Source organism: Macaca thibetana, chromosome 13 (genome assembly GCF_024542745.1).
Source record: "Macaca thibetana thibetana isolate TM-01 chromosome 13, ASM2454274v1, whole genome shotgun sequence".
Lineage (NCBI taxonomy): Eukaryota > Metazoa > Chordata > Mammalia > Primates > Cercopithecidae > Macaca > Macaca thibetana.
In genome coordinates, this window is record NC_065590.1 from 61576153 (window position 1) to 61599600 (window position 23448).

Below are 23448 nucleotides of genomic sequence, written 5' to 3' on the forward strand. Positions count from 1 at the left end.
TTTTAAAAATTAAGAAAACTTCTTTATAGAGACATTATCTCACTGTGTTACTCAGGCTGGTCTCAAACTCCTGGGCTTAAACAATCCTTCTGCCTCAGCCTTCACATTAGCTGGGACAACAGGCACACACAACCACACCTGGCTTCAGAACTTGTCTTTTTGAGTTTTCATATTTTTGTGTCTTTGACTTGATAAGTTAATTTTTGTTCTCTAAAATTGTGCTGCTGTTTTTCGTGTAGATTTAAGGGAAACTGTCTGTCTTTCAAATGTGGAAAAAAGCACAGTGGAGAGAGCCTATCTTTATCTGACAACTGGAGTGGGGAGAGCATATTTCTTTGCCAAAGTAGAGAATATTTCTTTGGAGGAGTTTGTGATCCCTCACCTCAATTTTGTGCTTCATTGTATGCAACATACATAGCATGTGTTTTGCAATGTACGATTTGGTTTAAGTGAATCCTCCTTAGTTTTATTCAGATGTATTTAACTATTGAATTAGAGGAAGAATCAAGTTTTGGGATGATATCCTGTAAGGCAAACCCATCATATTTTCTTAAGTTTAAAGATTTAAGTAACAGGGTTTGTGAATTTACTATGCTATTTCAGGTCCCTTATTATGCTAAGTGCCTTCAATAAATCCCAGGAAGCCTGTGAAGGGCAGGAATTGTTTTGGTGTAAGGAGCAAAAAGGAGTTTCTATAATGTAGGAAATGAAAAAGCTGTTCTCTTTCAGGGCTGGGTCTGGTGGTCTAAGTTCAACTGAATGGGTATAATCAAGGCATCCTCAAGTATTAAATAGACCCACAGCTCTCTGTTCAGGAAGGGGAGGAGAGCAGTCCAAGCCAACGGAGGATCTTGAGACTTGAAGAAGACTACTGGGGGTTTGAGAGGGTATGGGTAGGTGATATTTAAGATTTCAGGCTTTTTCCTGCAAGCAGTGGCTTAAAGGGAATGACCCTAGGAGACAAATCAGATACATACGTTAAAAAAAATCGCTCCATTAGGTCTTCCTGCCTCTAAGGACTGTCTAGCATATTGTTCCATGATTCAGGACTATGTTCTCTCTCCCACCTGGTCAACCTCTATAGTTTGTGTATAAGACCCCTTATGATCTAGTCACTGCCATATTTTCTACCCTCATCTTCCCTCCTGTTGATCTTGCCACTTTATTTCCTAGAAGCACTAATCTTATAGTTACTTCAATTTACCATGCTTTTTCATGCCTCTGAGCTTTTACATATGCTATGATTTCTTCCCAGAATGCTCTTATTCTTTTTTCTTGCTTGGTAAACTACAATTCATTAAAAAACCCATCTCAGATGTTTCTTTTGGGAAGTCTTTCTTGACATTGGATTCCCCAAATTAATAATAATAGCAGTAGCAGCAAAACTTACATGGAATGTATCAGGCACCATTATAAGTCCCTTGCATATATTAACTCACAACAATTCAACGAAGTAGACTACTATTACTCCCATTTTACTGTTGAAGAAATAGTAGCACAGATATACTTAAGTAAATCCACCATGAAAGTAGAGCAAGGCCAGACATGGGGGCTCACGCCTATAATCCCAGCACTTTGGGAGGCCAAAGCAGGTAGATCACTTGAGGTCAGCAGTTCGAGACTGGCCTGGACAAAAAGGTGAAACCCTGTCTCTACTAAAAATATAAAAATTAGCTGGGCGGGGTGGTGCGTGTCTGTAGTCCCAGCTACTCTGGAGGCTGAGGCAGGAGAATGGCTTGAACCTGGGAGGTGCAGGTTGCAATGAGCCGAGATTGTGCCACTGCACTCCAGCCTGGGTGACAGAGTGAGGTGAGACTCTGTCTCAACTGTCTCAAAAAAAAAAAAAAAAAAAAGTAATAGAGCAGAACAGATCATACTTTTAACTAGTGTATTATACTGCTGTTTGCTGTCACTTCTGCTTTTGAGCTCTTCATATCTTTAACATTTATTTCTATTTTTACATTTATTGTGCCATACATTTTTAAAATATTTGTTTCATTGAAAAAAGGTGTATTTGTTGAATTCATGCCTTTTTTCAATGGAGTAGAGAAATCCTACTCCTCTGTATCCCTAATTCCTTCAGGCAAATGTTACAGTAGGGAGCAGCAGGGATTTAGGTGGAAGGAAGGATGTATCCTGCCTAAAAGCACTTTCACTAAAATTTAAAAATTATATGGCACTTTCTATGGAAGAGATTCAATTAGTTGCTATTATGTAATCTTTGGAATAAAACATTGTAAGTGCTTAAATGTTTGTTCAGTGAAATTTAGTTCATTTCCTAGCCTAAGATAAGTAAAGGGGATGAGAGTACCCTTAAGGTAATGTTAATTAATATTTTGTTAATGGTTTTCATTCAAGAGGGCAAGGGCAGAGATGCTATAGATGGATGAAACAGAGTAGATAGTATCATAGGACCAAGAGGTTTATATGCCCACTGTGCAGTAACAGACTAATACACCAAGACAGCAGGATTTATAGCAGAGAAAAGAGATTAATGGGCCTGGTGAGGTAGCTCACGCCTGTAATCCCAGCACTTTGAGAGGCTGAGGTCAGTGGATCACGAGGTCAGGAGATTGAGACCATCCTGGCTAACACGGTGAAACCCCATCTCTATTAAAAATACAAAAACAAAAAATTAGCCAGGCATGGTGGCGGGCACCTATAGTCCCAGCTACTCAGGAGGCTGAGGCAGGAGAATGGCATGAACCTGGGAGGTGGAGGTTGCAGTGAGCCAAGATCACACCACTGCATTCCAGCCTGGGTGACAGAGTGGGACTCCATCTCAAAAAAAAAAAAAAAAAAAAAAGAAAGGGTTTAATGATTGCAGGGCATTGAGTGAGGAGATGGGAGGAAGACTTGAAATCCATTTCCTCAAAAAGTTCTGGGCTGGGGTTTTTTTTGTTTGTTTTGGTTTTGTTTTTAAGAAAGGGTCTCTGTTGCTCAACTGGAGTGTGGTGGTGCAGTCATGGCTTGCTACAGCCTCAACCTCCTGGGCTCAAGCGATCCTCCTGCTTCAGCCTTCCAAGTAGCTGGGACTACAGGCATACACCACCACATCCAGCTAAATTTTTATTTTTTGTAGAGACAGGGTCTGGCTCTGTTGCCAGACTGATCTTGAACTCCGAGTGATCCTCCCACCTTGGCCTCTGGGAGGCCATATTCTGGGATTACAGATGTGAGTTACTGTGCCCAGCCTGGGCTAGGATTTTTAAGGGGATCATGGAGGGCAAGGAACCTGAAAATTGTGGTCGTTGATTGGTTGGGGTGAGGGGGATAAAATCATCAGGATATGGAAACTGTACTCTTTGGTGAGTCAGCTTCTTGGTCGTGGGTCTTTCATACTACCTTTTGTCAGTGGTTTCTTTGGTACACAGGACCTGAAAGAGTATTCAAATGGAAAACTTAACATTTCATAATGTTCAGGTTGTTACCTATAAAGCAGTTAAGGGAAGCTAAAATCTAGTAACAGGGTCTGTGTAATTCTAGGACAGTAGGCACCAAACAACTATGAGGAAGCAGGTCAGAGAGTGAGCTGACCTCATGGTTAATGTTGAATGTGCTACCAGCTTGGTTTCTTTTCATTTCTAGCCCTCCCTTCTTTCCTGATTAATTTTATAAGGTTTATAGGGACAATTTCAGTGAGGCTACATTTGTTCTTTTAGCTTGTGTTTTTTCTCTTCTATTCTTTCTCCAGTGTTCATTAACAATTGATTCTGTGGCATTTATACTCCTCATTACATATGCAGATGCTGCCTGGTAGAGCACTGTGGCCTGAGCAATAGAGTAAGTTCTACTCAAAAATGGCAAGAGGCAAGGGTTAAAATAGAATTTCTGCTTTGCTCAGTCTACTTTAACTCTCAGAAAAAGACAAAGAAAGGGAAAAAAAAAGGATACAGTAGCTGTCTTAACTTGGACTACCATAACAAAATACCGTAGACTATGTGGCTTCAACAAGAGAAATTTGTTTTCTCATACTTCTGGAGGCTGAGAAGTCCAAGATCAAAATGCCAGCTGGTTCATTTTCTGGTGAGGGCTTCCCTCCTGGTTTGTAGAAAGCTGTGTTCTTCCTGCGTCCTCACATGGTTGAGAAAGAGAGAGAGAGAGCAAACTCTCTGTTATCTCTTCTTATCAGATGGGCACTAATTCCATCATGAGATCCCCAACCTTATGATTTCGTCTAAACCTGATTATCCCCCAAAGGTCCCATCTTCAAGGTATGGATCTGGGGAGGGACAGATCCATTCAGTCTGTAGCAGAGTTGTAGTAATTTTTTGGTGCCTTTCTTGTATCTTAAGATTTTGGCCATTATTAATAATGCTTTGGAGACCCTTTACTGAAGAGGAAATTTTTTCCTTGTTTTATATCTGACCATAGATAGTTACTAGGGTTTTTAAAATAAAAACTCCAGATGTCATAGTAATAATTTCCAGATACCACAGCCTTTCCTTGCAGATTATGTTACTTTGACTTCAATAAGGGTTTTACCCCCTTCTGTATTCCACCTCCCTTCTTTTTGGGAGCCCTTTTATGGCCTTATTTGTTGTTGCATCAATTTTAGTGTGGGCTTTTCTGTTTTGCAGGTGGAGACCACGTGGCTTTGCAAGGCCAGAGTTAATGAAGATCTTACGTGATTCACTGAATGATTCCTTTAAACGCCTTATTTATCCTCTTCTCTGTAGAGAATTCAGGTATATATCTTGTCTTGTTTAATTTTGTGTACTGCTTATTATTATATGGTACTAGTCCCATTACAGTGTGTAGCAAATATATGTTGATTGATTAACCAATTGAAAAAATTTAGTCTGCATCACAAAGTGTTAAAGTTAAGGCTTGATTTCAATCTGTAGATGCTTTCACATGCATAGATCATAAAAATAGTTCTTAATTATGATATATTTTTCAAATCTTGACCACTTAATGTGCACCCCTTGAAATCCTACGATACTGGTCTTGCAATTTGACAACCAAGCTAAACAAGTGGTTTTATTGATTAGAAATTTGGCTTGGCAGAAGTGAACTGAGAAGTTAATGGAGAAGTTAGTTGGAGGTGTTTTTAGAGGTAAGAGAGCCAAAGAAAGCATAAAGAAATCAGTAGGGTACATGATGAGTCAATTACTTTGTTTTTAACTCCAAATGGGAGTTATTTGGATGAAAAATTATCATCAATGATAAATATTAGGAGATTATTAAAATGGCAATGTGAATGGACTAATAGAAGGACTAAGTAATAAAGATGAAAACTGCAAAAGAGGTGGGGTTTAGAATTGTTTAGAGGACAGAAGATGGAAAGAAAAGAAATGTAGGGAGGCAAAACTCCTCTTTCTTACTTCTCTGTAACCCTTGTTTTTGTACCCAATCTTTAGAAACTAGACATTCCCTAATACATTCCTTCCAAAGTATTATAGATTGTCTTCATTCTCATTTATTTGTAAGTTTCAGCAAGGGCGACTTGAGAACTGTAGTTTTGTAGCCATCTCTTCAACCTCTCTAGAATTTTTAGCAGCCTATGTAGGGCTTGTTTCTCTTTTGCTGGACTTGACCATTGAGTTAAGATTGGTTCAGAGCAGGGAGTGAGCAGGTACTATTAAAAAAGACACATAGTCTTGTTGTCCAATTTATTTTTACCAAAGTCATTTAATCTCTTGTTACATCCATTTTAGCCTAGATGTAGCCTGAAAATATTGTTCCTTTTAGAATTGTATTTCATTTCAAGCTGTCTAACATCTCTTGCTTTTGAGAGCTAGGGCATACACTTTAAAAATTAGGAATTTGGTTCTTCCTGAAGGAAAATTTGTTATTTAAAATATCAATTTCTTTTTGTATGTTTTTCTTTTTATTGTTTTCTCATGTTGCTTATGTCTAGTGGCACTTTTGACATTTTTTGCATATATTTTTGATTTGAGTAGCTTCACTGCATGTGGAATAATTTCATTAAGGTTTAATGTAAACAGTTTGATGTGGGATCATTTAATGTATAAACCTTTTCTGAATTCTATTAGCAGCAGATAAGCAAGAGTACTTTCTTTTTCTTTTTCTAAAATGCCCGTAAAGAAATATAACTTATTTCAGTTTATAAGTTAGTTTGCAGGTATTATCTACAGATACGCCTCCTGATAGGAATACTTACCTGAATAACAGTTAAAGAGGAGGAAACTCCCACTTGGTTTGTTTTTTAGACTATTTTATTTTGCAGTCACTTAATTTGGTTGACTGTATACTATGCATAGCCTACTTCTGCATATCTTATTCCCGTGACTGTCATGATCATTCATCCATGTGTCATTTTTCACATCTACCTCTGTCATCAGTTCTACATTGTCAGTTATAAAGTGCTATCTGTTTTGCCATCTTTTATTGTAACTTGAATTTTTCCTCCCCTTTATCTCCATGGTGACTTTTAATCGAGGACATCATTTTTTGTCTGGATTACTGAACAAGCGTCATAGATGATCTTGGTCTTCTGTCTTGTCTTTTCTGGTGCATATTATAAATCGCCCTTTCAAAATTCTCATCTCATGATTTCATGCTTGTATACTTCTTTCAGCTGATCTTGTTTGTCTCCAGGATAGAATCCAAGCTCTTGAGAAGAACATGCATGACCCTTTGTGATCTGTTTTTTTCTTGCCTCTACTTCTGTCTCGCTGTTTCTTTTTACTTTAGCATACGAAATTACTTGCTGTTTCTATAATGAGCCATGAACCTTTACATATGCTGTTTCCATTGTCTGGGGTATTTTCTCCCTGCCCACTGTCCCTACTTTTGTTTCCATCCCATGTGACATTCAAATGTGTGTACACTCTCTTTCTCACATATACACATATTTATAAGCATGGGTTTTATATACAGTAGAGAGCAGATAGAGAGGTAATGTAGGTATGATAAACTTACAAGACTTGCTTCAGAATTGCTTGTGCTATCATATATTACTGTGATTAGTGAAAATAGAGTCAATATAATTTTTGTATATTTTTCTCTTAAGTTATATTGTTATAATAAATTATCCTTTGAGAAATAATTGTACAAAATGAATGCTCCTTTTCTGAAAGAAAATTTGGGTGAATGAAAAACCTTTTCTTCTATTTCTAAAGAGCCAAACTAACATCAGATGCAGAGAAGGAATCAGTAATGATGTTTGGACGGAACCTTCGTCAGCTCCTTTTAACAAGCCCTGTTCCAGGGCGCACCTTAATGGGAGTGGATCCTGGTTATAAACATGGTTGCAAATTAGCTATAATTTCTCCTACCAGTAAGTTGTCTTGCAGTTTTCCATATAAAAGTTGTTTAGTTGGTTATAAGTTTCATTTCATACATTTCATGAGGATTTGGAAATAATGTTAATCTTTAAGACTTAGAAAGTAGTTTTCTCACATATGGGGGTATTGGGAACCAGATAATCAAACTTCATTTTTCTCTCATTTGTTCATCAAACCTGTTAATATACAACTATCATTTATATGCTTCCTATGTCTCAGTAGAGATATTGAGGATTAATTAGGCTCAAACTTGAACTCTATTAATTCCCATCAGATTCTATTATTGTGATGCATTTGTATATGATGCACTTTAATTCTGTATATATTTCGAATACCAAAAGACATTTTTATTGTTTTGCCCAGTCAATATTTTTTTCCTATTTACTTACATTTTCACTGATATTCATTTCTTTTGCATTTCCATGCTTCCATTTGAGATTATTTTCTTTCTGCCTGAAGAACTCTATGCTATTACTTTTAATGAGACACATTGTCTTAGTTTTAGTTTGTCTGAAAACATCTCTGTTTTGCCTTCATTTTTGAAGAATATATTTTGCTTGGTGTAGAATTCAAGATTGGCAGTACTTTCAGTATTTTAAATATGTCATTTTTTTGTTTTTGACTACTATAATTTTTGTTGAGAAGTCAGCCAAACTGTTATTATTGTTCCTTTGAAGGTAATATGTCTTTTTCCTCTGGCTGCTAAGATTTTCTCTTTGTGTTTTTCAGTTTTCTTATGATATGCTTCAGTGTGTGTGTATGTGTGAGTTTTCTTGTCTTTTCTTTTTTGCATGAATTCCACTTAGGATTTGTGGAGCTGCTAGCATCTCTTTCTGGAACTCCAATTACATACGCATTATACCTTTCAGTTTCTTCTGTCCTTTTTGTTTATTTTCTGTTGATCATCTAAGTTAATTAATCCTGTATTCAGCTATGTCTGATTTGTTACTAAAACCATCTACTGAGTTCAAATGATTGGTTTTTTAGTTTTAGACTTTCCATTTGATACTTTAAAAAATAGTTTATAGCTCCCTATGAACTTCTTTATTTCTAATTTTTTGATCTTTTAACTTCTTGTTTTATTTTCTGTTAGCATTTGCTATTTTTATTTTTTTAGTTTAGATTTTCATTTCTGAAATTTTTTTTCTTTCATCTCTAATTAATTCCCAGTTTATCTCATCTAATTTCTGAGATTTTCTAAGTTTGACTTATGTTATTCTTTTATATATTTAATTTTTACTGAGTCAGGGTCTTGCTCTGTTACCCAGGCTGGAGCGCAGTGGCGCGATCTCAGCTCACTGCAGCCTCTGCTTCCTGTGTTCAAGCTATCCTCCCACCTGAGCCTCATGAGTAGCTGGGACCATAGGCACGCACCACCATGCCTGTTTTTTTTTTTTTTTTTTTTTTTTTGTATTTTTAGTAGAGACGAAGCTTCGTCATGTTGCCCAGGCTGGTCTTGAAATCCTGAGCTCAAGCTATGGCCTGCCTTGGCCTTCCAAAGTGCTGGGATTACAGGCATGAGCCAGATTTACGTTACTCTTATTTTCTGTAATGTTTCTTTTTAAGAAGCTTGTTCTCATACATTAGGCACATCTTTCTGTAAGGACATTATATTACTCCTTTAAAATTTTTTTTGTTTTAAAAAAAATCATTCTATGTAGAATTTGACCATCATGCATTTCTTTTGCTTAGTTTTATACATTAGTTTGCTTGAACTTTCAGTAGAGGCTGGGTCAGGCAAACTGTTCTCACTCTATATCTCTAGAACTTTCTCTTCTGTTTTTTCCAAATCATTAAAAGAAAAAAATTTGTGTGGATTGAGAGACAGTTTATACTTTCTGGAATCTGCTTCTCTGTTGCTTTCCTTTATCTGGGCTTTCTTTTTCCTTTGCTCTTACTATCTTTACTTTGCTCAGTTTGGATGTGATTACCAATTGTTTTTCCTCAGTGTGGAATTTTTTGTCTTGAAAGGTATCTTCTACTAGTTAGTTTCAAGAGTTCATAGGAATCAGTGTTTTCTAATCCTTTCAGAACTACTGGGCACCCTTTGTACTAAACCTCTCTCAGTTTCAGCTGCCGTTCTCAAAGTGACTGTTGTGATTTCCAGGGAAGTAGTCTTTGACATTTTTGGGATTCTCCTGTTCTCAGTTCAGACTTCATTTTAAAAAACAAGCCAGTCTTCTTTTGTGTTAACAACTTGCTTAATAAAATCATTGATGTGTTTCACTTTGTAATTTCTTGTAAAATGTCTTATTCTTTTCATTTTTTAAAGGTCAGATACTTCACACTGATGTGGTTTACTTGCATTGTGGACAAGGCTTCCGAGAGGCAGAGAAAATAAAGAGGCTTTTGCTGAATTTCAAGTATGAAAATAAGTAATCTTTTGAATATTTCAGTGGCTCAGCCAACCAGAGATACCTTTGAAGCCCCTAATTTGGAGGGAGGGATTAAGGGAGGTGCCTTTGTGAGAGAGAAGGAACCATGTAAAACAGTGCTGGGGCAAAATTGCTGGAGATCTCTGCATGTGGAGACTTGAGAAACGCTGCACCCTTCCTTTGCTACCTTCACAAATAAAGGAGGTAATATGGGCAGATGTGAGCAGTTCATTCTTCTGTTCCAGTTTTCTGCCTCCCTTCCTCCCTCCCTTCTTTCCATCTGAGGAATAGATGTGGTTGTAGTTAGAAGTTTCAGAAATTGACAATGTATTATATAATTTAATCATAGTATTTTACTGTGGCTTAGATTGCTGCAGAGTTGACTTACCCATGTCTAATTTTGGTTCTTTCTTGATGCGAAGAAAGCTGACTTTTTTGACATAGTGTGGCAGTAAAATACTTCTTTGCTGCCTCCTATACCAAATGCAGGGCAGTGTCTTTTATTCTATATAAGTCTGTGTTTTTCTTGTGCAACAGTGGACAGGTTGCTTGTATATATGAGAGAATAAGAACATCATATAATAGTATTTGTGCATTCTGTACATTTTCTCTGGTTGTTTTCAAAGCATGCCTGGAAATTCAGTTTGTCATTCTGTTTCTGACTTGAAGCTGCAGCACAGTGGTGATTGGAAATGGAACTGCCTGCCGAGAAACAGAAGCTTACTTTGCTGACCTGATAATGAAGAATTATTTTGCACCACTGGATGTTGTTTACTGGTAAGGCTGTTACGTATGTCTCTTTTCTTGGAGAAGCATGGGAACTTTAAAGTTCCTTTTGTGATGAATCCTCCCTTCTCTTTTTAAGATGTACTTCTTCTTTGCCCTCCAGATCACCTCTTGGTGTTCACGAGAAGTTTGCAGGATAATGTAAAGTGTCTGAGTCTTGGAGACATTTGAGATAGGAATGATTAGAGCAGGACAGAGTCCAGAAACTTTTTACAGAAGCAGCACATTAGGGCTCAGTTTCATCGGATTTTCTAGGCTATACATTGTGTGAGGGTTCTAGTTAACTATTGAATAATAAGTAGAATGATGTACCAGGCAGGCTAGCAGCTAGTAGACTGTGAATAACTTAGCCTTCTTCTCCCAAAGCTTTGAAGCCTATTAATCATTACCCTTCAGAACTGAGAGCCAAGGTAAGTATTATGAATTAAAAAGTATTTCCAGTATTCTTTCCTCATTTATCCCTTGGTCACAAACTTTTATTTCATATAGCCATACAGATAACTTGTGAATAGCTTTGGATTAGAGACCCAATTTCTCTAGTCTTGTCCCTGCATCTGTAGTAGTTCTGCTTTCTTTCACCATTGTTTCCCTTCTTGCTCTTTGGATCTCAATAGTCATGTCTACCTTTTCCAAACTACAGTAGAATATTAAGTCCTAAAGGATTTAATTCTAGGAGAGAGGGTAGTTATAATGGCTGATATTTAACAGAAAGTGCTCAAGAGCTATCTCCCACTGCTAGTGAGAAAACTAATAACTAAAAGAATAGTCGACTGATGAGTAGGTGGCTGATAGGATCAACAAACCAACAGAAAGTAAAACCTAACACAGGAAGAATTCTAGGATTTGTGTAAGTAGGCCAAAAGGGAAGGGCCAGGCAGTTAGTATAGTCGAGAGTGCCAAGAGTGTAGTCAGAGTCAGAAAAACAAACTCATGGTAACAAGGGGAGTAAGAGAAGGTCAGGAACAAACTATAGGTGCCATGGGATCATGATTCAAAAAGGAAACAGATTGAGACATCCACTGCAGGATTTTTCCCTCTTTCTCTTGTTGTAATTTATTTTTATTTTTTATTATTTATTTATTTATTTATTTTTAATTTTTTTTTTTGAGACGGAGTCTCGCTCTGTCCCCCAGGCTGGAGTGCAGTGGCCGGATCTCAGCTCACTGCAAGCTCCACCTCCCAAGTTTACGCCATTCTCCTGCCTCAGCCTCCCGAGTAGCTGGGACTACAGGCGCCCGCCACCACGCCCGGCTAGTTTTTTGTATTTTTTAGTAGAGACGGGGTTTCACTGGGTTAGCCAGGATGGTCTCGATCTCCTGACCTTGTGATCCGCCCGTCTCGGCCTCCCAAAGTGCTGGGATTACAGGCTTGAGCCACCGCGCCCAGCCTCTCTTGTTGTAATTTAAGTTGGCCTGGGAAATACTGTGGTTCTTCCCTATTCTGGGAACTGCAAATGTGCACCCAGTCCTTTTGAGAAACTAATACAAGCACTGATGTAGCTGGTTCAGTTTATTTCAGGTACCTTCTCTGATTTTTTTTTAACCCGTTCATGTTAATTTCATGTAAATATCTTGCATACATTTGTAGTGGTTGTAATTACAACTTTCAAATCATAAAAAATATTAAGTCGTGAAGATGTCTTCAGTTTTTTCTGCATTTGCTTATAGAATATCCCTTGATTGGGATATGTATGTCCCATGGGTTCATCTTTTGTTTTAATCATTTACTAGTTAGGCAGGTTTTGAAGAGTTACTTAGCCTTTCTTAGCTTCACTTTCCTTCATTTTTAAAATGGGGAAAAGAATATCTACCTTATAGGTTTTTTAACAGTATTAAAAGTGAGATAACATAAATTACAACAAAACACTAAGGCTTTAATAAATAGTATGTTTTTTTATGAGTGTTTGTTTATATATGTACTTTTATTACAAATATAAATTATATGTATTTAAAAGTGCTGTGAAATTAGAGGCAGTATTTTCTTATGCAAATTAATAAACCTACATAAAGTTCATTTTCACCTTGATGCAATAAGGATGATAGTAAAATCTATCACTGGATAGTAATAATGTCTATCGCGCTTTTGTAAAATAATCTGTGTATCGTGGTATCATGAGATGTTCAGTCTTATTAATGGATATGAATTAGATGCCGTTTTAGTTGAGCCTCACAATAGGTGCTGTGGTATGATGTGAAGTATGTGAGCTATAGAGACAGACCTAGGTTCAGGCCTGCCACCTACTGCCTCTGATTAGCCATATATTTTTAATCCTCTGTTAGCTTTAGCATGTCCTTCTGTGGAAATGTTACTTACCTGTTAGCACCATAGACCATTGTGAAGATTTAAAATGGAATGTGTTATGTATCTCCTATTTTTAAGGCTATTTTTAGTAAATATGTTAAGTGTGGGCTAATCTTTGACATTAGGGAGACCCCATTAATATGTAAAAAAAAATTCTTTTTTTTTTTTGAGATGGAGTCTTGCTCTGTCACCCAGGCAGGAGTGCAGTGGCACGATCTTGGCTCACTGCAAGCTCTGCCTCCCAGGTTCACGCCATTCTCCTGCCTCAGCCTCCCGAGTAGCTGGGACTACAGGTGCCCGCCACCACGCCTGTCTAATTTTTTATAGTTTTTCGTAGAGACGGGTTTTCACCGTGTTAGCCAGGATCTTTCATCCCTTCTTTGCACTTTTATGAATATAGTCTCCATTAGGCATTTTCTTTCAGAAGAGCCCCATTTTTGTTGCAATTTAAGACTTGCTTTGGATGGTAGTCTTTCTCCTATAATCTGTTTTCTCCTTTCTGCTATAATTATATGGGGTTTTAAAATCTACCCCTGTGCTAAATTATAGTAGCTATTTTCTACAGTTGAACCAATTTTGCAGTTCTGATTTAACTCTACTTATAGTGTATTAGTCTTTTAAAGTACTTTTTGCATTTCTTTGCTAATATTATGTGCTTTTGAAGTTTTTAAATGACGCAAATATCTAATTGGAATTTATAGCAAGTGCTTTAGAAAAATCAGCTGGTTAATTTCATTTTATTACCATTTTGCCAATTCAAAGTGCCTATTTGAGAAAAGTATGTTTTCTCATCTTAACACTTTGAAGTTACATTGAAATTGAAATCTCCAGGCTTTCTCCGGCAGTCATTTTTAATACCTTCTGAACAGATAATCTGATGGGTATTTCTATAATCTTGTCAGCCACTCATCCTGAAAAACCTTTTCCAGCCATATCTACCAGCACATTTCCTCTTATCTGTTCCTTCCAACACTCTTTGCCTCGACATGCTACCATAGGTTAGCAAATGCCATGCTATATATCCTAATTCATAAACCCCATGAAACCTGACCCATTCATCTATCTTTTCTCTCATTCATTTCTCTCCCTACCCTTAAAATACCTTACGAATCATGATACTTACACATATTATGGGGCAAGCCATCCAAAGCTACAAATTCTAATTACCAAAGGAGCAAAAAGTTAAACTGGGGTTAAATTGCAGAATGTAACCATGCAGAATGGTTAAATTGCAGAATGTCTCAGTTGTCACATACTGAGTTGTGATAGTTGAAGTTGAAATGTTCATGAAAAAATGAAAGTTGAAAATGTTCATGAAAAATTATACAGTTTTATGGGTCATTTGTTAAAAGTATATGCTAGAATGGTTTGCAATTTTCAATTTGTTGACATATAGTTTGTGTTTTTTAGATTCATACATAGTGGAATCATACAGTATATAATCTTTTGCTAGCTTCTTTCATGGAGCATGATTATTTTGAGATTTCATCCTCGTTGTTGCAGAAACCAGTGGTTCTTTTTATTACCGAACAGTATTCATTGTTTGGCTGTATCACGATTATTCAATCACCTGTTGATGGATATTAAAGTTGTTGCTAATTTTTTGCTACTACCAGTAAAGCAGCATGAACATTCGTTTACAAGTCTGTATGGATATATGCTGTCATTTCTCTTAGGTAAATAACTAGGTGTGGAAAGTCTGTGTTGTGTGGTGTATGGTATATGTTTAACTTAAGAAACTGTCAAGCTTTTTCCCAAGATGGTTGTACTATCTTACTTTCCCACCAGCAATGTATCGGAATTCTAGTAGTGGCAGTGGCGGCCCATCTGGAGCAGCTGCTGGGAAGACACCGGCTGCAGCAGGGGAGTTGTGGCTGGGATTACATGCTCCGTAGGTGATGGGAGCCCCACCTCCTACCAGGTTAGTGGGGCAGAAGCCCCATGCTCCTGGGTGCAGTTGCAGCTGCCCAGCTGCAGCTCTGGACCTGAGCATCCCTGTGCTCTCAGAGGCCTGTGTTGCCCCTGCAGGCTTGGAAGTGCCTGCTCTAGTTCCCTGGTCTCTCCCTGCTCCCAGCACCTGCTCCAGTACAGAGCAAAGTTGTGGCTGAGCCTGGGCACTGTTGCGACCTGGACAGGTGTGCATGCACTCGGGGCAGTGCTGACACCAGCCTCTCCTGCCTCAGCCTGTTCAGGACTTTGGGCACCAACAAACACAGGAGTGAGGTTGGGGTGGGGTGATGGCTAAGGGCAGCTTGGCACAGGCCTACAGGTGTCTCCTGGCACAAACAGCCCAGGCACCGTGGATGCATGTTGGTGGTGGGAGGCAGACATTCCTGGGTGGCAAGGGGCAGGTCTCAGTGAAACCCCGACCTCCAAGCCAGGGCCTACATGAATCCTGGAGGCCGGGCTACCATTTCTGGGTGGAGTCTGTGGCCTGGAGTGAGAACTTACGGTACTTTTTCCAGTGCCGTGGCCACCCATGGACCAATCAGCATGCATTTCCTCACTTCTGAGCCCATAAAAACCCTGGACTCAGCCAGACTGACACAGATGTTGGGACTACCAGCTGTGGGAAGGAGCTACCCACTTTGGGTCTGCTCTCTGCTGAGAGCTGGACACTTGTCAGGAGACCTGCCTGCAGAGTAGGGCTACCCACTGCTCATCTTCTCTCCACTGAGAGCTGGACGCTCATTGGGATAACCTGCCTGCAGAAAGGGGCTACCCACTGTGGGTCTCCTCTGCTGAGATTTAGATACTCATTGGGACAACCTGCCTGCGGAAAGGGTCTATCCACTTTGGGTCTTCTGAGAGCTGTTCTGTCACTCAATGAAGTTCCTCTCCGCCTTGCTTACCCTCCAGTTGTCCACATACTTCATTCTTCTTGGACATGGGACAAGAACTCTGGTCCCACCAAATGGTGGATCTGAAAGAACTGTAACACAAACAGGGCTGAAACATGCCCTCCTGCCTGCCATGTTGCAGACCTTGAGAAGGAGAAAAGAGCTAGCTGCAACCCTTTGGGGAGCCCAGACCTAGGTGCTCCCTAAGCCAGGGCTATGACACCCTCTTTGGGACTCTGTGGTTCGTGGCGTCTCCCACCTTCCAAGCACCACGGCGTTCCCCTTGTCCAGATGTGGGTGTCTGCAGTGGTTGTTGTGTGCGATACATCTCGTCCAGCCACAGCCTTGCATGGCACCGCCTGCCCTGCCACAGCTGGCACACCTACCGGTGCACAGTGGCCGGACCCTGTGTTCACTCACACACTGCTCACCACACTATGCCTGGCTCACCCTTGGCAGGGTGAGATCCGGGCGAGTATCACCAGCCAAGCACAGCCTGCCAGCTTGAGTGAGTGTAATGAGCCCAGGGAGCTTGACAAAACTCGGACAAAGGCGCCACTGGCCACAGACGTGTCTGGCTGGAAAAGTGACACCCTAAGGATTCCGTAACACTAGTTTCTCCATATCCTCAATGGAATTATGAAGTTATGGTCAGTGCTTGGTACGGTCAGCCTTTTTTAAATTTAGCTGCCCTAGTGGATATGTAGTGATATCTCATTGTGGTTTTAATCTGCATTTTCCTAGTGATTAATGATCATGAGCATCTTCATTTGCTTATTTGCCATCCATGTATCTTCTTTGGTGAGGTATCTGTTCAAATCTTCCCATTTAAAAAAATGGATTGTTTTCCTTGTGATTATTGAATAAGCATTTTTTGTTTATTCTGAATTAAGCCCTTTGTCAGGTGTATGTTTTGTAAACATTTTTTCCCAGTCTGTGGCTTTTCACTTTTTTTTAAACAGGATCTTTTGAATAGCAAAAATTTTAGTTTTGAGAAAGTCCAATTTATCAATTTTTTTGTATAGTTTTTGCTTTTTGTTTTCTATTTAAGAAATTTTGGGCTGGGCGCGGTGGCTCAAGCCTGTAATCCCAGCACTTTGGGAGGCCGAGATGGGTGGATCACGAGGTCAGGAGATCGAGACCATCCTGGCGAACACGGTGAAACCCCATCTCTACTAAAAAAATACAAAAAACTAGCCGGGCGAGGTGGCGGGCGTCTGTAGTCCCAGCTACTCGGGAGGCTGAGGCAGGAGAATGGCGTAAACCCGGGAGGCGGAGCTTGCAGTGAGCTGAGATCCGGCCACTGCATTCCAGCCCGGGCGACAGAGCGAGACTCTGTCTCAAAAAAAAAAAAAAAAAGAAATTTTGGCAAAATCAAGGATACTATGATTTTCTCCTAGAAAATCATAGAAGTTTTATAGTTTTAACTCATTAAGTCTGTAATTTAATTTTTGGAGAACTGACATCCATTCAATTTTTTTTTTTTTTTTTTTTTTTTTTTAAGATGGAATCTCACTCTGTCGCCCCAGGCTGGAGTGCAGCGGCGCAATCTCGGCTCACTGCAGCTTCCGCCTCCTGGGTTCAAGTGATTCTCCTGCCTCAGTCTCCTGAGTAGCTGGGATTACAGGCGCCTGCCACCATGCCCAGCTATTTTTTGTATTTTTAGTACAGACAGGGTTTCACTATGTTGGTCAGGCTGGTCTCAAACTCCTGACCTCATGATCCGCCTGCCATGGCCTCCCAAAGTGCTGGGATTACAGGCGTGAGCTACCATACCTAGCCCATTTAATTTTAGTTTTATTTTTCATCTAGAAGTTCTGTGTTTTTCATATCTGCTTGATGATTCCTACAGTTTTTTCCTGGCTATAATTTTCAAGCCTGTCTTTTTTTTAAACCTTTGATTTTTAAATCTTTGATTTTATAATCTGTGTGATAATTCTAGAATCCTTGGAAGTTTATTTCTGCTATATACTGTAATTGCTGGTTCTGCTTTGTGATGCTTTCTTTCCTTTTTTGTTCAGTTTTTATGGTGAACTTTTTCTTTTGATGGAACTTTGTGGGAATTCATTTAGGCCTGCATTGATGGTAAGTTGCTTCAAAGAGGATTTGCATTTGTTTCTGCTGCACTCCCTTAGGTACTCCCAGGTTGGGATCACTTAAATTAAATTCTCGACTTCAGTTTTTTTCTGACCACCCAGGTAGTGTGAATTTAGGCTACAGACCAGACAGATGGCTTATGGTTCCATATTCTCATCAGCAATTCCCCCCTTCATCAGCCTGTGACTGAGTTTGAGATAGTCCATTTTCGTTGTGATCCCCTGGGGGTAGAGTATAATGAGTTATATTTCTGTTTTATTCTTACATTGAGGGCTTAACCTAACTCTGGAGTCCTAGCTTTACATGTGTGAGAGTAGGTAGGGGATCTTTTGTTAACATCTGTATCTTAGGTGGATCCTGGGTTTTGTATTTTGTTCTTCTGGTTCTGTGAAGCTCTGTGAGGCCATGAAACTTGAAAATAAAACACACTTCGTTCAGCAGATGGCCTCAGCTGAAAGTCAGCTTTGGAAATCAAGGTTCTCACATATACTTCATTTTTTTTTTTTTTTAGCAAAAAAATTTCTTTCTTGCCAACTCACACATCTCTTTAAGAAGATAGGTCTAGTATTTTAGTTGTTTTCAGTAAAAGGTGAATCCAAGTAGCTAATTTCTCATATTGGTTTTGTATTTTAAATTTTCTTAAAATGTAAAATTTGCTCTTTTCAGACACCAAAGACAGACCATAAAGAAAAGTAGATAAAGATCTTTTAAATCATCTAAATTTACACTTTTGAGTTAAGAATTACTTGTTTCTTTTAGTTCTTTCCTCAGGATATCTATGCCTGTGGAAACATGTACACGATACAACCTTCATCCTCTGGCAATTTAATATTCTTTTTTTTTAAAAGGATGCTTAAGAGGGAGATCTTGAAAAGTCCGGAAAAATGCCAAGAGGAAAATAAAAATCACTGGTACTCTCACTACTCAGAGAATCATATTAATGTTATTATATATTTTCTTGTAGTTATTTTACCTATGCATGCATTTATTCAGCAAATATTTATCACCTATAAATGTCAGATTGAATGAGATAGACTCAGTAAGGTACAAGAAGAGAACAACTTTTTCTTTACTACCTCCTCTCTTTATTCAACTCATGTTTGGATGAACTCATGTTTGGATGAACTCATGAGTTCCTGGCTGAAATAATGGACAGGTATCATAGCCTTTTCAGTCTCTCTTAGTTATTAGCATAGTCTCATTTCAGCAGTTGAAATATCTTCTCTAGTGCAATAATCAGAGCTCCAAACTTGAGATAAGTTCAATTAAATGACAGGCCTGTTTCACTCTGGGAGATGCTACTTCACTGTCGGGATTTGCAGGTGGTTTATTGGGATTTGTAGTTAGTATCTTCTCTCTTTTCCTCTTTGTTATTCTTATTTTCCCTAACTCACTAGCTGAATTTTTGATCCCTCTAAGTTTAGTCCTCAGAGTTGAGTAGCATGGGGAAAAAGAGCATGGTCTTAGGAAGTAGGACCAGTTGCATTCTAGGTTAAGGCCCTTTAAGGCCCTCTGGGTGGCCCAAATACAATTGCTGATGCTTCCTTTCATGGGGTGTTATGAAGAATTTTTCTGTTTTTGTTTTCTGAGACTTCCCCTGCAAGGAAGCTGTGATGTAGCTGATATCTTCTTTGGTTGACTGGTTCCTGCTTTCCCTCTTTAGCCCTGGGCTTCAGACCAGCCATTCTCATCTGAGTTACTTCGCTGCTCAGCCCTCTTGGACAGAATCTGTTGAAAGCCTGCCATACACTTCCTCCTGCAGGCCCATTTGGCTCATACCTCCTTGCCTGCTCTCCAATGGCAACTTATCCTTAGCACAGCTGTCTCCCTTTTTAATTTTTTCTCTCTCTCATACCTTGTGCTTGCTATGTATTCTCTTTCTTACCTATCCTTGCCTTCCTCTCATACTTTTCTGTGCCCTCAGAGGTAGCTCTTCCTTTTCATTTTTCTAAGGCATGTTTAGCACTCCATACTCGGAGCATATGTGAAGCTCACGAAGTGTTCCCAGTAAAGCACCTTCCACTTGGCATGTGATGGATAAGATATTCTTCTATGTGAAATGTTGAGAGAGCAGGAAAAATAGCATAGCATCCCAGTCATCTTCCCAAAGAATTTTTTTCTCTCGAACCTAACTCTTGTCCCTCCCCCCAAAACACATCCATTTTATAGGACACAGATGGATGATTGCTGTTGTTGACAAAACAGGCCTTTGATGCTTTAGCTAGAACAAAAACATCCCATTGCTCCTGTTTCCATCATCCAGTCAGCAGAGTATCCCTCAGAACCAAGACTATGTGACAGGCATAGTATTGTGTGCTGGGAACGAGAGCAGTATAGGTGAAGTCCCTACCCCTCTTGAAGTTTGCATTCCAATGGGGAAAACAGAGAAAAAGATAAGTGTGTGTGTATTTTTATATATGTCAGTTGGTGAAAAATTCTATATCGAGAATTAAAAGCAAGGTAAGGCGATAGTGACAAGAGGTACAATTTTTAGATAAGTATAGTTATAACCGATATTCTTGGTATATGAGACACATTTTAAGAAGCCTCCAGTGCTGAAGTACAGTGTGATGAATTTGTGTCCTCCTTTATCCTACTATCCAGATTCATGTTCTCTTTATCCTCATTTTTCTGTGTCGTATAAGCCTGTGTTTTTCAGATTGTAACTTGTAACCCATTGATGAAATGTGAAGTCCATTTAGTGCGTCTCAACCAGCATTTTTAAAAAGTTAAATAGAAAAGAATAGGAAATAAAGGGCATTTTGTGTAGTAAGCTAAGTATTGCCTCATGAATATTTGTTTTCGTTACATATATGTATTGTGTACTGGGTTGTGATGTATTTCTTATGGTTGATCATAAAAGTTTGAGGAACATTGTTCTATGAAATTACAGTTTTCAGCCTTTAAAAATGCAAAGTTAAGAGAGAAGATTGGCCTGCAAGAGTCTTCAATGAAAAGTTAGAAAGCTTTTAGAAATAAAATTCAGACCACCTTGTACAATTGCAAAAGATCCTCTGAAGGAAAGTAAATAGAGGGATGGTTCTCAGAACACATTGGGATATGTAAGCTGGACAGATGTGCTCTTCCAGTAAAATAATGAGCCATGATCCTTACCATATTCCTTGGAAAAAAGTTAAATTAATGAATAGAATTTTCCCAATCTCAATTAAAATTCCTCATGTCAAAGAAAACTTTCCAAATACTTTAGTTATTAACACGTTAAAACTTTATTATAATCTTATTTCAAGGGAAAAGGCTTCTAATAGGCCAATTCAGAGATGCACTCTTTGTAACAAAATTTTGTGGAAAACAGAACATAATTCCAGTAGAGAAAAACACAAATAAAAATGTTTGGGTGATTGGTTTGCTAGATCAAGTCTTCTACTTACTAGAGTATGTCAGAAAATTGCTTAAGTATTCTATCAAGTGTGTTTTTTTCCCCAGAAGAAAAAAAAGAAAGGAACCTTTCTTGTATGAATTATGTCATTCATACAAGAAAGGTTATTTGCCAAACCAAGTGTGGAACAATTTATTTTAGTAACTAGTATCTGATTTAGCTCTTATATATTTAATTGTATTATGTAATATGCAAATATTCTATTGTGTTCTCAGTAGAACACATTGACTTCCAGGGGCTTTGCCACCAGAAAAAGATTGGGAACTAAAAGTAAATTAATTTGGCCGGGCGCGGTGGCGCACGCCTGTAATCCCAGCACTTTGGGAGGCCGAGGCGGGCGGATCGTGAGGTCAGGAGATCGAGACCATCCTGGTGAACACGGTGAAACCCCGTCTCTACTGAAAATACAAAAAATTAGCCGGGCGTGGTGGCAGCGCCTGTAATCCCAGCTACTCGGGAGGCTGAGGCAGGAGAATGGCGTGAACCTGGGAGGCCGAGCTTGCAGTGAGCAGAGATCGCGCCGCTGCACTCCAGCCTGGGCAACAGAGCGAGAGTCCGTCTCAAAGAAAAAAAAAAAAAGTAAATTAATTTGTATGTATTGACTGCATGCTGCCTGCCAGGTGTGGATTTTACAAGGACATATACAAAGCTGAAAGAAGTGTAAGTAACCAAGAATGTATGTAAGAGGGAAGTTACTGATCTGTTAAAAATAGTTCTGGAAGACCAAAACTTAAGAACTAAATTCCTCCTTTACCTGCTTCCCCCCATGTATAGCATAAAAGTTTTTTAATGATTATCTTTGGGTAAAGAGAGTTAGAAAAGAAATCTCATTGCTTGTAGATAATATCATAATTGTAATCAGTGGATAAAAGAGTAGACTTGTTCAACTTCTCTTTTGATTTGTAAGATAGGATGATTTGGGGGGCTGAAAAGACGAATAAGTATCAATAAAAGAAAACTAAAATATAATTAAAATAAGAAGATATTAAGAGATCTTCTGTTTCTTATTTTATCTTCTGGCCCAGATGAAACATTTTCTGGAGTTCTGGGTGGACTTGTACATAAAATTTTGATACCACTGTTGGTAATTGTTGAGAAATTGTAGAAGCTTGGAGATGAACCAATGTTATTTTGATGTTCCAGAGGGAAAATAAAATAGGTTATATAGATGACTGAGTGTAACCTTGAACAGGCAAGATTATTATTAAATTATGAAAGAATGGTTTATGAGCACTTAGGAAGGGACAATAGAACAATAATCATTGGACATCACCATGCGTTTCTTACAAATACAACATTTTGGTCTTAACCTATTTCATTTTCTGTTAGGAAAATTAGACTGGTAGAAACATCTGGACCTCAGCATAGCTATTGATAGTCTCTTAGTACCCTTATGGACAAACTGGAGATTTGGTTATGTGGCTCCCAAAAAGATGTTGATTAGCTAATGTTTTGATGTCTGGTTTGAGGTCTCTAGTGTTGTGCCACAAGCATTGTATTAGCTAACATTTTAGTCAATAATTCAGTCAAGGTTTGGAGACACGCTTTTCAAATTTGTGGACATTGAGGTGTGTTAGAATCAGGACCAAAAAAGTTTTTGAAAGACTTGAGTGTTTGGACCTAATCTAACAATATGAATTTTAATAAGGATAAATTAATTTTGTGATGCTAGGGGAAATTTTTGGTAGAGATTTTTGGATGATTTCTAGGGTTTCTTTTTACTCTGTGGGTGACTCTATCAGAATAATGTGCAGCAGATCTCCCCTGTCCTGAACCACCTGGACCTTTTTCTTTTGCTTTGGTGTAAAGAAACTTACTTTCCAAAAAATCACTAAGCTTAGCTATATAACTTAAAATCTATCTAGCTATGTAAAGTTCATAATGTTATGAAGTTAATACTGCTTTATATGGAGGAAAAGATGTGGTTGGTGTTATTAATTTCTCACTAGTGCCGTAGTTTCCGTTTCACATGTGGAATTTGAAATCAGGATTTTTGTATTTAAATATCCTGTCTCCTCCATATGCAGTTTTCTAGGAATGATAAAAACCATATATCATCCTTGGAACTTGGGATAACCTAAATTGTTTTCTGGATATTAAAACTAATATCCAGATTATCATGCCTAATGACAAGTTAAGGTGCTGTGTTATTTAAATTCCTCATTTCTTTCTACAGTAATGGCTTGAGATGATGTACTGTGACATTCTAGAACTTTGTTGCCTTTTTTCTCTTGATACTCATCTCCATTTCTGTGACTATTATAAACACTGAGCTCTTGTTTATAGGGTTTCCTTTCTAGGATGTTTGTGATACAAGGTAAATTGCAAAGTAAAACTGTGTTTTACTATCAATACAATTTATGTTCATTTTGTTGAAAGGCAGAATGTTTTTAAAAATA

General features: G+C 38.5%; 1 protein-coding gene across 1 annotated transcript in view; it reads left to right on the forward strand.

Moving 5' to 3' along the window:
• Nucleotides 1–23448, forward strand: part of SRBD1 (S1 RNA binding domain 1) — a 221763-nt gene that overhangs the window by 54320 nt on the left and 143995 nt on the right. The window contains exons 11-14 of the mRNA XM_050754732.1: nt 4581–4688; nt 7089–7246; nt 9526–9616; nt 10298–10405. Coding sequence (XP_050610689.1) covers nt 4581–4688; nt 7089–7246; nt 9526–9616; nt 10298–10405 — 465 coding nt within the window. The remainder of the gene's footprint in view (nt 1–4580; nt 4689–7088; nt 7247–9525; nt 9617–10297; nt 10406–23448) is intronic.